This window comes from Poeciliopsis prolifica, unplaced genomic scaffold (assembly GCF_027474105.1).
Source record: "Poeciliopsis prolifica strain line A6 unplaced genomic scaffold, Auburn_PproV2 SCAFFOLD005, whole genome shotgun sequence".
Lineage (NCBI taxonomy): Eukaryota > Metazoa > Chordata > Actinopteri > Cyprinodontiformes > Poeciliidae > Poeciliopsis > Poeciliopsis prolifica.
The window spans coordinates 5,154,375-5,168,601 of NW_026562380.1; the positions used below are offsets into that span (position 1 = coordinate 5,154,375).

At 38.1% G+C, this 14,227-nt stretch overlaps 2 protein-coding genes and 1 long non-coding RNA gene across 5 annotated transcripts; 1 reads left to right on the forward strand and 2 right to left on the reverse strand.

Annotated features, from left to right (window-relative positions):
• Positions 1-314: 314 nt before the first annotated feature.
• LOC129359619 (calpain-1 catalytic subunit-like) lies at positions 315-12,038 on the forward strand. Its single transcript, XM_055029373.1, has 23 exons — positions 315-443; positions 1,930-1,957; positions 3,572-3,818; positions 5,165-5,234; positions 5,316-5,434; positions 5,535-5,668; positions 5,770-5,938; positions 6,016-6,099; positions 6,180-6,265; positions 6,838-6,912; positions 7,532-7,692; positions 8,969-9,138; positions 9,253-9,264; positions 9,561-9,772; positions 9,864-9,903; positions 10,006-10,071; positions 10,211-10,268; positions 10,418-10,482; positions 10,621-10,689; positions 10,764-10,842; positions 10,933-11,046; positions 11,216-11,274; positions 11,347-12,038. The coding sequence occupies exons 3-23, from the start codon at positions 3,573-3,575 to the stop codon at positions 11,371-11,373; spliced, it is 2,115 nt and encodes a 704-aa protein (XP_054885348.1). The 5' UTR covers positions 315-443; positions 1,930-1,957; position 3,572; the 3' UTR covers positions 11,374-12,038.
• Positions 7,531-10,096, reverse strand: LOC129359621 (uncharacterized). Its single transcript, XR_008605930.1, has 2 exons — positions 9,992-10,096; positions 7,531-7,803 (listed from the first exon to the last, which is right to left on the reverse strand). It is a non-coding gene; the product is annotated as an uncharacterized LOC129359621 (long non-coding RNA).
• A 221-nt stretch (positions 12,039-12,259) lies between the features above and the next one.
• On the reverse strand, positions 12,260-14,122 carry mrpl14 (mitochondrial ribosomal protein L14). Of its 3 annotated transcripts, none has more exons than XM_055029376.1 (3): positions 14,001-14,122; positions 13,594-13,696; positions 12,260-12,692 (listed from the first exon to the last, which is right to left on the reverse strand). In XM_055029376.1, exons 2-3 carry the CDS (start codon positions 13,671-13,673, stop codon positions 12,326-12,328), a joined length of 447 nt encoding a protein of 148 aa, XP_054885351.1. In that variant the 5' UTR covers positions 13,674-13,696; positions 14,001-14,122; the 3' UTR covers positions 12,260-12,325. The 3 variants fall into 3 exon arrangements, with proteins under 3 accessions (XP_054885351.1, XP_054885350.1, XP_054885349.1); XM_055029375.1 differs by lacking the exon at positions 14,001-14,122 and adding an exon at positions 13,841-13,952; XM_055029374.1 differs by lacking the exon at positions 14,001-14,122 and adding an exon at positions 13,865-13,946.
• Positions 14,123-14,227: the final 105 nt, after the last annotated feature.

Below are 14,227 nucleotides of genomic sequence, written 5' to 3' on the forward strand. Positions count from 1 at the left end.
AAAGTGTGACACACCCCACTCTCTGATCTTCAGTACAGTGGATTCACTATCAAAACCTGGTGCATTTATAGTTTTACAACAGTTTGTGAATAAGAAAATAATTTTGCCACCAAGCATTAGCTTTGTTAGTAGTTTAAAAATACACGATACGTAGTTTATTTTCAATAGCGTCTCATGTCTTTTTAAAATTCTCCTGATTTGTAATTTCGTTCAAGTCAGAGAGCATGTTTTTGGTCTTTGGCGCCCTCTAGTGGCCACGGTGTGGCACTGGCGGCTTGCAGTGCGCCCTCCTCTAGAGGTGGGCCGGTCTGATCTGCAGTGCGTGCAGACTGAGAGGGGGGTGAACCATTCAGACTGCCCCCCTGTCACTGATTCACAAATCAGCACGATAACCGCTTTCTGTTTCATATTGTGGGAGCCTGAAGCAGCCTTCCTAACCGGTGGTGAGTTGATCGCGTCGGTTTAGTGAACCACTTTATTTACTCAGTGTGTGATTAACGGTGCCCGATGGGTTTATTGTGGTGCGGAGAGCCGGATTTAATCTACTGCACCTTGTCGCTCTGGTAATAATAGACAAGGAAGTGACAGCTGCGCAGCGAGGCGAAAAGAATCAGCTCAGCTCCTGATTTTAGCTCTAAAATCAGAGCAGCTTTCATCTGTAATTGTGAGAATCTTTTGTGTAACATGCAGGCCGCTTACAGACAGGCCTGCATGTTCCTGCTGAACAGGTGCTGCAAAACAGTTCTGGTTCAAACAGCAGGCCTCGCTTACTATGACTTTTTACAGCAGCTGAATGAAACAATCCACTCAGGATTTCACAGAGTGTTGAACATATTGTGTATGCAGTATTTGTTTGACGCCTGCAGTCATCTGATGGAGAGGTGGTAATGTTGTTTTTGAATTGTTTAGGGTTAAAGTCCTGTGTATGATACTGTCAGCATTGTCACTGCTGGGATTTTCCTCCTTCCCTCATTATTGAAGAAAAAAAAACAGATCCATTCAGATCTATGGTGTGATTTTTACAGAGGGACATTGCTGTAGAGTCTCCACAGGCCTGAGGGGCCTCAGTTTGGGGACTGGCCTCCTTTAACATTGACATTGTTTTGTTTTTTTGTTTTTTTTAATCCCAGGCATGGCCTCTTTTGGCTCCTAACACATTCCTTCACTTCTATCATTTTTTCACTTCATGGACCTTGCTGAATTATTCATAACACCTGAACATTTTCACATTTGGTACAGTCATAAAACTTGATGTGTTGTACTTAGATTTTATGTAGCAGTGAATCATTATAAAGTGGAAGTCAAATAAAACACGGTGTCCAAAAAGTGTTACGCATATTTTAATGCAATCGCAAATGTTTTGGAGCCTCTACTTTTTTTTCTGTGTTAAGCTCCTTTTCTCCGTCAACTCTGAAAGAATCGATCCCCACAGCATGATGCTGGCAGCATCGTGTTTTATGACAGAGGTGTTGTATTCAGGCTGATGTGTAGCATTAACTTACTGCCAAAGACCCCAAAGGTCTAGTGTTTGTCTTATCTGACCTACATCTTCCACATGACTGCTATTTTCTGATCCTCTTTCATTTAAACATTATATACTTTATTTTTTTTGTTGGTTTATTACTCAAAATCTCAATAAAATTCACCCTTTGTCAGTAATTTGATGTGAATACCTGTGTAAAGAACCTCCCAACAGGTATTTTTTGCACAGACTCTGCTCATTAGGATTCATTTCCGGTAGAGCAGAGTTACGCTATTGTTCAAATTTTCCCTTAGCACAGATCCAGAAAGCAACGCAGCCGAATCTTTGTATTGATTTTGTAACTTGTGGGGGAAATGTGAGTGTAAAATAGTGAATATTTTTGGTCATTTGATTAAATTCTAGCTCTAAATAAATGCATAACCATTTCTTTCTGTTTCCTTCCATAGTTCCTTTCAGCCTGTCCATAAAGAAAAGGTATCATATATACATGTTTTTTTGATATTTTTATTTTCGGCTTTGGTGTGTTTAAATTGTATTTTTTAATCAGTGCATGCTTTTTGCTTGCGAACTATCCTCTACTGGCTTCTATTTTTATTGATTTCTAACTAATGTTTCTATGTCAGTTTACTTTCTATTGATATATGGCTACATCTTTGCCATGTTTCAAATTGAAATGAAAGGTACTGTTACCAAAAGGTCTGAATCCAATTACTGGAATCATTAGGTTTTTCTTAAAGCTAAATGCTCACAGATACAAACGTCTGTGCTTTTCTTGTAACTTTTTGTGTTAGAATAACACAAAGTAGTGCACATTCACAAAGTGAATAGCTTTCAGTAATTTCCACTTACAAAAGTGCAGTGTGTGTTTATTTTGAGTCTCTGTAGAATCGGTTCTCTGTAGACCCACCTTTTGTTGCAATGACAGCTGCAAGGGAAGGGAAGGTTTAGTTTCTAGCGGCTTTGCACTTCTGGAGACAGAAATGTTTCCCCGTTCATCTTTGCCAAATTTTTGTTGCTCAGCCAAATTCAACTTACAGCATCTGTGAATGTCAATTTTTAGACATGAATACTTAATTGGATTTAGGTCCAGACTTTGACCAGGCCTTTCAAACACACAAGTGTGCTTTGATCTAAACCTCTGTAGTTTCTGGCTGTAGATTTATCATTTTTCTGTTTAGAATTGTTTTTGAAATGTAATATGTAACAATGTATTGTCTATTATATGTTGCATGACTTTGTGTTCGTGTGTCTATGATGTAAAGCACTTTGAAATGCCTTGCTGAAATGTGCTATACAAATAAAATTTGATTGATTGATTGATAAAAGAGGTTCCTTTCCAGTACGGTATATGTTTACTGTGATTAAATTACACTCATGTGAAACTGTACCAAATAAAATCTGAATAAAATCCAGTGAACCTAAGCCAGTGAAACAAAAGGCTTAGTTTCACTGGATTTTATTCAGAGGTATCAGAGCACTTTCAAATTTGATAGAAAAAAAGAGACGGCATATGAATTTGTGCAGGAGTACTATTGTGAAATCTCCACCTTTGGAAGTTTTATTTGTGGGTGTGTGTGTGTGTGTATTAGTGTGTCCGTATGTGTGTGTGTGTGTGTGTGTGTGTGTGCGCGCGTGTGTGTGTGTGACTCAAAGCTATAGTCCAAAGGTTTTGAAACTTCAGTCCTTGATTGTCCTTTGGATGCAAAAGTTGCAGGACAGTGACTCAAACAAATGGTTAATGATCAGGCAAAACTTCCTGATATGCTAAAGAGGTATTTCAGCCTGTTGATTCATGAGTGTTGGAGCAGGGATGCATCCGAAAGCTGCAGGACTGTGACACTCGCTGACTGAAGTTGCAGACCCATGCTTTAATCACTAAGTAAATGTAGAGAAGAAAAAAATCTAAATGCTATAGCTTTGTTCAGAAACTTTTGCTGTAAGCAGATTTTTGTATTTTGTTTTTCTAACCAGACTCATACCACTGGATGAAGTGTTGTAACATTCAGACAAGAGCGTGTCACTGTTTTACTTGCTTCTATTTATAAATTGCACCCGCCTATGCGCTCCATATTTCTGTCCTGCACCCAGAATGTATCCGGTTGGTGGGATATCTGCAAGCATATACGCCAACAGGCTCCGATCAGAGGGCATGGGTTCCAATGAGCAGGCCGTGCACTTTGCCAGCCAGGACTACGAGGCTCTGAAGCAGGAGTGTGTGGAGGCAGGCTGCCTGTTTGAGGATCCCTGCTTCCCCGCTGAGCCCCCATCTCTGGGCTTCAAAGAGCTTGCACCCTATTCATCTAAAACCAGAGATGTGGAGTGGATGAGACCCACGGTAAGAAAGTATCAAAGAAAAGTTTATGCTTTCCTACTCTGTGGAATTGGCGTATGATAACAGTGAGTGAAAATAAACTATCACTTTTTACAACTGTCAAAAAGAAAATTAGCCAATAATATGCTCTATAATATAATCCAGGGGTGTCAAAATCCTTTTCATTTTGGGTCATATGAAGATCATAAATGTTTCCGATGGGCCATTTGTGGCTGAATGCATTAATAAAACTATACATTACACTGTTAAAACATTACAGCTTTCTCTATATTCAATGAGTACCTCTTAAAATTAAACAATATTGAACATCTTTACACACTCATGTAATTTGACACTGTACAAATAAAAACTGATTCGATTTGACTGGTGAAAAAATATTTAAGCACACCATTATTATCTTGAAGTTCTATTTATGAGGCTCTGTGTGTTGAGGGCCACATAAATAGTTATGACGGGCCGAATCAGGCCTGCAGTCCTTGTGTTTGACACATTATGTGTTAGACATAATCCATTCTAAAATGAGCTGTAGTTCTAAACATCTTTTTGTTCAGTATGTTTACTGCTTATTCACTGCTTCTTTTAATAAAACACAGGCTGGTGAATAAGTCAGACTATCTACTCTGGCTGCCAGCCTGCACTCTACTGCTTAAGAGGTTGCTTAAGTTGAAAATTGTGGTTTTAAAACTGTGATGAACGGGTCCATTATAGTTTACATATCATGTCTATCACTGTTTTTTATCACTAGAAATTGGCCAAAGTAGTTTTTCTGGGAAGTGAAGAAAGTAAGTTTTGTAGTCTTCTTTCAGCCAGCGGACTGGCAGTGTGCCACAACACATTCTGTTAAGCCAGAGATTTTTAAAAATAATTATAAAAATAACCAAGTGAGTTGAAAGAAACTACAATAATTGAAAAGTATATCTTAAAAAACAAAGTAATATAATAATTTAAAAAACACAACTTTTAATGTCTTCTTATTTCTGGTAAACAGTGCAGCCTGGGTAATCATTTCTAATTTTTCACATTCCTGACCAGAATTAGATCAGATAGATTCTTGTTTTGAATGCTTGTCATGTTATAATTCAGGACAGGAATTTGATTTTGACTGTTGCATGTAAGCAGACATATCATGTCTCACTTTACATGTTGCAAACCTGGACAGAATCAGACTTGTCGGGACAGGCGTTTGCAGAACTCTGCAGCTGTTGGCATCTCAGACCTCTCCCCTGTCTGACATTTGTTTACAGCTCCTCAATATTTAGAGTTAACCCTGATGGGAGGATGGCAGCCAGAAAGAAACTCTTTCTGTGAAAGAGTTTGATTGTCCTGACTCATTTCTGTTATCTTTGTAGGAACTGACAGGTGACCCCCAGTTCATTGTGGGCGGAGCCACCAGAACGGACATTTGTCAGGGTGCTCTTGGTGAGTTATGAATTTGTTGTGAAAATAAATTAAAGGAACAGATTCTGATGTGAGGTTTTGGCCTCTGATTTTCCCCTCCAGGCGACTGCTGGCTCTTGGCAGCCATTGCCTCTCTGACCCTGAATGAGAGGCTCCTTCATCGAGTTGTTCCACACGGCCAGTCCTTCCAAGATGACTATGCTGGAATCTTCCACTTCCAGGTTCTTTACTTACAATTTTTCACCCTTCCCTTTTCTTTTTTCTTATTCACGTGAACTCAATGGATGGATCTCTTTTTTAATGCACTGCTTTGCATTGCAGTTCTGGCAGTTCGGCGAGTGGGTAGATGTTGTAATTGACGATCGATTGCCTGTCAAAGATGGAGAGCTCATGTTTGTCCATTCAGCTGAGGGCAATGAATTTTGGAGTGCACTTCTTGAGAAAGCGTATGCCAAGTAGGTTTTAAAAATTGCTTGCATTAGTTTGTTCAGAAGGATATTCTGAAGAGTTGCTAATAAAAGCAATTAGTCTGAAGGGTTTTTCTATTTACCATCAGGCTAAATGGCTCCTATGAGGCTCTCTCTGGAGGAAGCACCACAGAGGGCTTTGAGGATTTCACAGGCGGAGTGTCTGAGATGTATGAGCTGCGCAAGGCACCTAAAGATCTCTACAGGATAATCAGTAAAGCCCTGGAGAGGGGCTCCCTGCTGGGCTGCTCTATTGACGTAAGTGCCATTTGCGCCTATTCATCTAGAACAGCAATTTAATTCTACATTATAAATTTCTGCTCACATACTCACAGATAACCAGTGCCTTCGACATGGAGGCTGTGACCTTCAAGAAGCTTGTGAAGGGCCACGCCTACTCTGTCACCGCATTGAAGGAGGTCTGTCTCTCTGCAGCTCAGTCAACCCAAAGCATTAAAGTTGTGGTTTGACTTTTCCTCACCAATTTGCTGTGTGACAGGTTGAATATGCTGGGAACATGGTGCGCCTTATCCGAATACGTAACCCCTGGGGCCAGGTGGAGTGGACTGGAGCCTGGAGTGACAAGTGAGTGTGTTCAAACTTACAGGTGCATCTTAAGGTGTGAATTTGTTTCTGTACTTAAATTCAAAAAGTTAAATATCATGTAAATTCATTAAGCACACAGGGCATATTTCAAGATGTGTGTTTTTCTTCTGCTGAACTTTCTATTCACATATTTTAGACTGCACCCTGTGAATACCCATCTTGATTAACAATTACCATTTGTGACTTATCATCCTTGTAGAGGACATCACTGATTGTCTCATGGACATCTGTTATTTTAGCATAATAGGCCATAAAATCACATTCTTCTACAGAGTTTTCTTAATTGTATTGCAATATCATATTTTTCTGAGAAACAAAATTTCAGGTTTTCATGAGCAGTAAATTATAATCATCTAAGTTTGACAGTTGTAAAACCTGAAATATGCCACTCTTTGGAATAAATATAATTATGAGTTTCAAATTTAGAATTAAACATCTGAAACCAGTTAAGTCAGGGGTGTTCAGATTTATTGAGATGTACCTTTAAATTTTGTGTTTCTGAACATTTAGCTTTGGAGGGTTGTTTCTTATGTCATGTCTGTCATTCATAGTTCCAGTGAATGGGATGAAATTGACCCATCTGAAAGGGAAGACCTGCATCTTAGCATGGAAGACGGAGAGTTTTGGTAAGATTTACATCTTCATATACAACAAGAAGTTAAAAGGAATAATATACAAAAGGAATAATATACACTGTGTCTGGTGCAGTCACCAGACACAGTGAGAGAAGACAGTTTGCTGAAGGACTGTTAAGTATAGTGGAGAATCTACAATGTTGTGAGCCCTAGATAACCTTGCTGGACTGCATGTTATTATGAGCTCTTTAAAATATCAGATCATTTCAGTAAAATCTCCAGGACTCAACAAGAAAATTGCAAATTGAATAATGGCTTAGCTCCAGAGTACCTAAATCCAGTGCTGGTAACCCAAAGCCCTGCAAGGGCCCTGCAAGGGCTTTGGGTTTTAGATACATCCCTGCTCCAACACACTTGAGTAGCCAAACATTCCTCTCTCTGTATGATACAAACTTGTGAAATGGGAAAAAATTTTTTGCTTCTCTAATGTCAAAAAGAAGTTTGCTTAGTTGCAACAAGACAAGGCCATTTTTATTTATTTATTTATTTATTTATTTTGGCATGATCATTTCTTAATGTGATTCAAACTAATCTAATCTAACTTTTATCGAAATTATTTGTACAGTGTAACAATGTTTCTCTTATTTCTTTACTTTTTTTTTCCATTCAGGATGTCCTTCAGTGATTTTTTGAGGCAGTTTTCCCGACTGGAAATCTGCAACTTGACTCCAGACGTCCTGAGTGAGGACAGCCTCAGTCACTGGAACACCATGAAGTTTTACGGCACATGGAGGAGAGGCAGCACCGCTGGGGGCTGCAGGAACCATCCCAGTGAGTCAACAGCAAAAATCCAAAAACATGTAGCAGAATAATAACATCAGGGTTTCTTCACAGTCATGAAGAGGCTGGAATAGTGTGGTTTCTGGTGTCATTTTCCTGATCCTGAAGGAAAAAGAAAATTTAGTATGACCAAATTTTCCCAGACTTTTTCTTCTGTCTTCAATTTTCTAAGGACAAATACTTACTGGTTCTTAATAAATGCAATAATTTCACACTAATATTTTTGAAATTTACATTTCCTATCTTTGATTTGCCCGACAACTTACTGACTTTTCATTTATTGACTAAATGCGTACAAATTACAATCAAAAAAGTCCCATTTTACTACAGTTGTAGTCTCTGAACAACTTTAAAAATGTGTTGATGTGGATTTATAAATCACTGAATGGGTATGAGACAAAATTCTTGTCAAGAATAACCCAGGATGAGCCTTTAAAGTCTTCAGATACTTGCTGACTGCTTTCCCACAACTGGAATCAAACAAGATGTGACAGCATTTAGTTTTGCTCCTAAACTCTGGAACAAACTCTGAAAACCTGACATATCCAGAGAAACTGTTGGTTCTTTTAAATCAGGACCAACAAAACATTTAGTTCAACATTTGATGAAAAGTCCAATTAGTGAAGTTCAGTTTTTCTAAGGCAATTAATCTGTTTCAAATTTGTATTTGGGAGATGTTCTTATTAATGCTGTTAAGTGTTTGTCATGTTGACCTCTTTTTAAGCACCGCTTTAGGGTTTTTTGTTCTGTTTTTAGTGTTTTCCTTTGATGTGAAATTAAATCACTTTTGATTGTCTTGTACTTTGTGCTAAAATACAAATAAATTTGCCTCGCCTTTTATTCAGGTTGAACAGAACCTGTAGTTCTTAGACTGCATCTAAAAGTCCTAGTAAATTAATAACAAACACTTTCTTTAATATAAAAAAATAGTTTGTAATTCTAGGGGAAAAATTATACTAAAGACACAAAATTAAAGCTTTTCTTTAAAGAGTCTGCTTAGTCCAAGAGTTGTAGAGTTTAAAATAGGGTCAATTTAAATAGTTCCAGATGCAATAAAAGTAGTTACTGTAAACCACAGGACAGTGTCTTCATTGTGCTGATTCAGTAACACTTAAAATTAAAAATAATAAGAGATTCTTACTGTTCAAAGCCCACACTTCCATAAGATTTTTTTAAATAAATATATAAAAGTGGTTATGAGTAGACACTCTATAATATGTGTAATTTTTCACAAGATTAGCTTGACATAAATGCTCCATTTCTGTAGACACATTTTGGATAAATCCTCAGTACAAGATCACGTTGCTGGAGGAGGATGATGACCCAGAGGATGATGAGGTGGCGTGCAGTTTCCTTGTAGCCCTCATGCAGAAGGACCGGCGCAGATTCCGACGCCAGGGCCAGGACATGCACACCATTGGCTTTGCTATTTATGAGGTGAGAACCATGATGGACTGGATGGATCCCCTCTGTTCTGCTCCTGTAGTTTATTAAAAATGTCTGCTGCCTCATGCCACCCATTAACAATCTTCCCTTCGGTTTCTTTTGCAGATTCCAGAGGAGGTAGGTACCGGATCCCTTATTCAGAACCTTCTTACTTGTTACTCATTTAGCGATTCTCAAAATATATCTTCACAGATGAAGAGTTTCTTTTAAAAGTCTGTGTCGGGATTATGTACATGAAACACCACAACAGAAACACATTTTGGATATGAGCACCTTAAACTGCAACCAAACTAGTCACTAAAGCAACTCACATCTTTTAAACATACCTGACAGTAATACGTGCATTGTTTTAAATTGTTTGACTTGGAAATATGAAAATCCATGTTAAGTTATTTGTCTCCTGCTATCCTCAGTACAGAGGCTGCCAGAATGTTCACTTGAAGAAAAATTTCTTCTTGAGTAATTCATCGTGCGCTCGATCTGAGACCTTCATCAACCTTCGTGAGGTGAGCACTCGGCTGCGGCTGCCGCCCGGGGAGTACCTCATCGTGCCCTCCACCTTCGAACCTGGCAAAGAGGCCGACTTTGTCCTCAGGGTTTTCACCGAAAAGCAATCAGAGACAGAGTGTGTCTTTTGTATCTATTTTTTTTTTTTTTCATTTTCATCATTAGCAGAATGTGGGAAGGGAAATCTCAGATTTATTTTTTTGTTGCAGGGAACTGGATGATGAAATATCTGCTGATTTTGGCGATGAGGTGTGCATCAAGGATGAATGGCTCAAATCTTTTCTTTTTGGAACTAATTGTTTGAAGTACCGTATATAGATCTGATTGTTATGCTTACTTTTTGTCTTGCAGGAGGAAATAACAGAAGATGGTATTGATGATTCGTTTAAGTCCATGTTTGCCCAACTAGCAGGAGAGGTAACCTGAAATTCAACAGAATGGTGTTGATCATTGTAGTATTTGCATTGTTCTCAGGTGTAGAACCTTATAAAGCAAAAAGCAGGATTTTAATGCAGTTAAAAACAAAACATTTTTTTCTTTCCTTGTGGTTTTACAGGACATGGAAATCTCTATTCGTGAGCTCAGGACAATTCTCAACAGAGTGGTCTCCCGACGTGAGTTTTCTGTTTAACCTCATAATAATTTGAATGTTCCTGTGGTGTCTTATCGGTTTGTGTATAGCTTGTGCACCAGTTTTCAGACTGTTTACAAACTCTAGTGTGTCTATGGTTTTTCTGTAAAAACCCCAATTTTGCGGTTTCAGACAAAGATCTAAAGACTGATGGCTTCAGCGTAGAATCATGCAGAACCATGGTCAACCTGATGGATGTATCCTTATGACCTATTGCACAAAAATAAACTAGTTAACTCCAGTTCTGCTGGTTGTATTTTTGGAAAACGCATGCATTTGTCAGCATAATAATTGCCTCGATGTATCATTTGCTGCTTTAACACATACTTTGCCAGAAAGATGGCAGTGCTCGCCTGGGACTGGTAGAATTTCAGATCCTGTGGAACAAAATCCGAAAGTGGCTGGTAAAAATGAGAGAAATGTTGGTGTACTCTTGATCCCTCTGTTTTTATTCACATTTTGCCTCTTTATTTTCCAGGTCACTTTCAGAGAGTTTGATCTTGACAAGTCAGGAGCCATGAGCTCATATGAGATGCGACTCGCTGTGGAAGCAGCAGGTCTAATGTCCACAGCTTTCTTGTTGACATTAATACTTTCAAGAAACATAATGATTTTATATTTTAAACCTGTACTATTTCTCTACGCAGGCTTTAAACTGAATAATCGGTTGCACCAGATTCTTGTGGCGCGGTATGCAGAGAATGAACTGATTGATTTTGATAACTTCATCTGCTGCTTGGTCAAGCTTGAAGCCATGTTCAGTGAGTAATTCTGCACTAAATATATCCAAATTTGAAACATCTCAGAGTTTTGCTCAATTGATTAATCTCAATATTAAAAACCCTTCAGACTAATTACTTACTTGTGTGGTTAAAACTAAGTTTGTGTTGCAAAGCAACTTAACCTTTCCAAAACCTTTCAATTTAACAGGATCTTTCCAGCAGCTAGACAAGGAGGGCTCAGGAGTTGCTGAGATTAACCTCACAGAGGTGAGTGATGTAAAAAAAAATTATTTAAAACTTTAGTTGCATCTAACTTTTGTTTCTTATTCTTTTTTTCAGTGGCTTTATCTGACCATGTGTGGATGAGGAGCCCTGCAGTTTCAGGAGAAGCTGCAAAAATATAGTGCCTGTTGCTCTGAGGACCCCTCAGGCTGTAAAACACCCCACCGCAGTGCAAACACAACCTAACATAGGAGCTTTATAAGAAAGTGCAGATGCACTAAAGGCACATGTGTCCTAGAAATATTTCTGAAAATATGCAATACCACAGCAAAAAAAAAAAAAAAAATGGTCATGTAAATCAATTATCCCCAGTACTGAAAATAGCATATGCCTTTGCATGATACACCAGCTGGAATCTGCATCATAATTTGACATTTTAATTTACTAAGTTTATTTTAATATTATTACTGTCAAGTTATGTCCTAATTTTGTCATTTTATGCTTACTAAAAGCTGTTACTGTATTTGTGGGTTTTTTTTCCTGTCAATGATTTTTATTTATCAAAAATAATCACCTCAGAATTTCACCTATGGCTCCTTGCTCCCACCTGCAGGTGGCAGTAGAGTCCTAGTTAATGCCAACTTTTCACTTTTATGTTGAGATAGTTCAGTATTTAAGTTGAAGAAACTAGTTGTTGTTTTGCACTAAAATTTTAGCTGAAGGAATCCATCAGTGATGTCGCTCACATTAATCACATTTATTGTATGTGACATTAAACTGACATAACTTTTATGTAAGGGTTGCCATAACAGTGATTTTGTGCCATTTTGTCATGTTTTGTGAATGTATGTTGTGCCTTAAATAAATATTTACCCCAAAACGGTATTAAAATCTAAACTGCAGAGCAGCAGATGATCCTCTGATGTTGGAAAAGGTCATATTTGCTGTAAACATGAGGTCTCAGTGAAATCTCAAATATGTAGAATAACACTATCATTTGGCACCAAAATACTATGCAGAAGACTGCAAATTGACCATTTTTCATTTTATTGAAAACTCAAGAGCTAAATGTTTATATATATTCGACATGATGAAATTAGACAAACATGTTTGCAATTGCCAGAATTTTAGAGTAATCGCCTTCCATTTTACGGAGGCTTGTTGGTATAGGGACCTTAATCCTTGTTCCAGTAGGGTTGCCATTGTCCTCAATCAGAACAACATTGTTCGAATCAAAGCGTGGAGTCATGCGGTCTCCGGGCATTTTGTGTCCAACGATGAGCGCTTTCTTTTTCTGCCCTTTAATGGCTAGCAACACTTTGTCGCCGACTTTCCCAATGCCGTTCTTAGTGTAGACATGGATCACTCTCGGTGGGCGGTGATATGGCGTGTTTCCGAGAGAGCTGTTGTCTACCACGCGCACTCTCGACATTTTCTGAATTGCAGCCGCAGCAATTGAGACACTGGAAAGATCAAAATTAAGTCAGTAACTGTAAACTAAGCAACCTTTAAAAAGTACTTCATATTTCTTATTGTAATAGGTCTCACTCATTTTCAGTTATGATTTGAAAATGGAAAAAAAGCAAGCAGCAAAATATTGCTGCACAGTACGTTCCTTATGCAGCTTAAACTTTTGCAAGCTAACATTACATCAACATACTTGGGATTTTAAGTAATAGACACCAAGCAGTGCATAATGATGAACCTGAAAAAAAATACATCTTCTCCAAAATTATTTAGAAATAAAATTAATCTGAAAAGATTGGCATAAAAACAATCTCAGCATAAATACATCTGTTCTGTAAAAGCCTTGCAGTTATTTTAGAGAACAAATAGCTTCATAAAGCCCAAAACACACAGCTTTTATAGAGTGAGAAGAAGTTTAAAGCAGAGTTATGATCTATAACATTTACCAAGCTTTGAAAATCTCTGTGAACACTGTTGAGAACATTATCAGAAAATGGAAAGAGTAACTAAAAGCTTGGTAATGAGAGTAGTAGCCACAAAGGCCACAGGAACTATTTGCTTTCTCTTCACAACCTTTCTCTGATGAAAGTGTCAGATAAAAAGTTGCTGTGAGAAAGCCTGAAAATGTGTCTTTCACCAAAACAAATCAAATCAAAAAGGACACCAATCAATGCTTTGCCACACAGTGGTCGCTGCATGCTCAGCATTTAGTATCAACATGTAAAAAAGTTCAAGATGTTCCATTAACATTGCAAGGAACTGTAAATTTCACCTAAAGAGTACTTTTCGAAAAAGAATACCAAGACCAAAGATCCTGAAATATGCTTACAACATGCTAACTGCACCTTTCAAAAACCTCGTACATAAAACATTTTTTCCCTAAAAAGATATTCTTACCTAAAATTTCTTTGGAGGATTGTTGACGACGTCTGAACGAGCAGCACAGGAAGTTGTTGTAAAAGCCGGGGGAAAGTCATGATTACAGCTAATCTTCTGTGGCCTGTGGAAAAAATGCAAACGGTTAGCAGCTAATACGCTAATGTTAGCGGTATCACGTGAGAAGGTAATAAGACTTAAATATGCCAAATGTTTCTCGGTTTGATAATAACTGTGATAAAAACAATGGAATTAAATTGACACATACATCAGATCGGGTGTAAGAGCGTACATTTAGCAAAATAAGGTAACCCTTGTTTTATCCATCCTTGTTTCATCCAATGTCAAGCGTACGTCATCAGGAAGCGACTAATAAATGTAGCTAGCGAGTTAACAAAATGCTAAAAAGTACAAAAAATAGCGCTCACCCTAATATGAACTTGGAGTAGTTTCCTAATCATAAATGTTGCCAGATTGTGCGCGGAAAAAGGCCAGAAGAAGATAGGAAAAAATAGCCAGAAGTGTGTCTGTTGCTGTTTGTATATCACAGACATGCGCAACAGTGTGTGTAGAAATTCAATAAACTAGATGTTACTCATCCAGCCACACGGAGAAATGAAGAGGTTTAAGACGCATGCGCAATCTACATCTCACA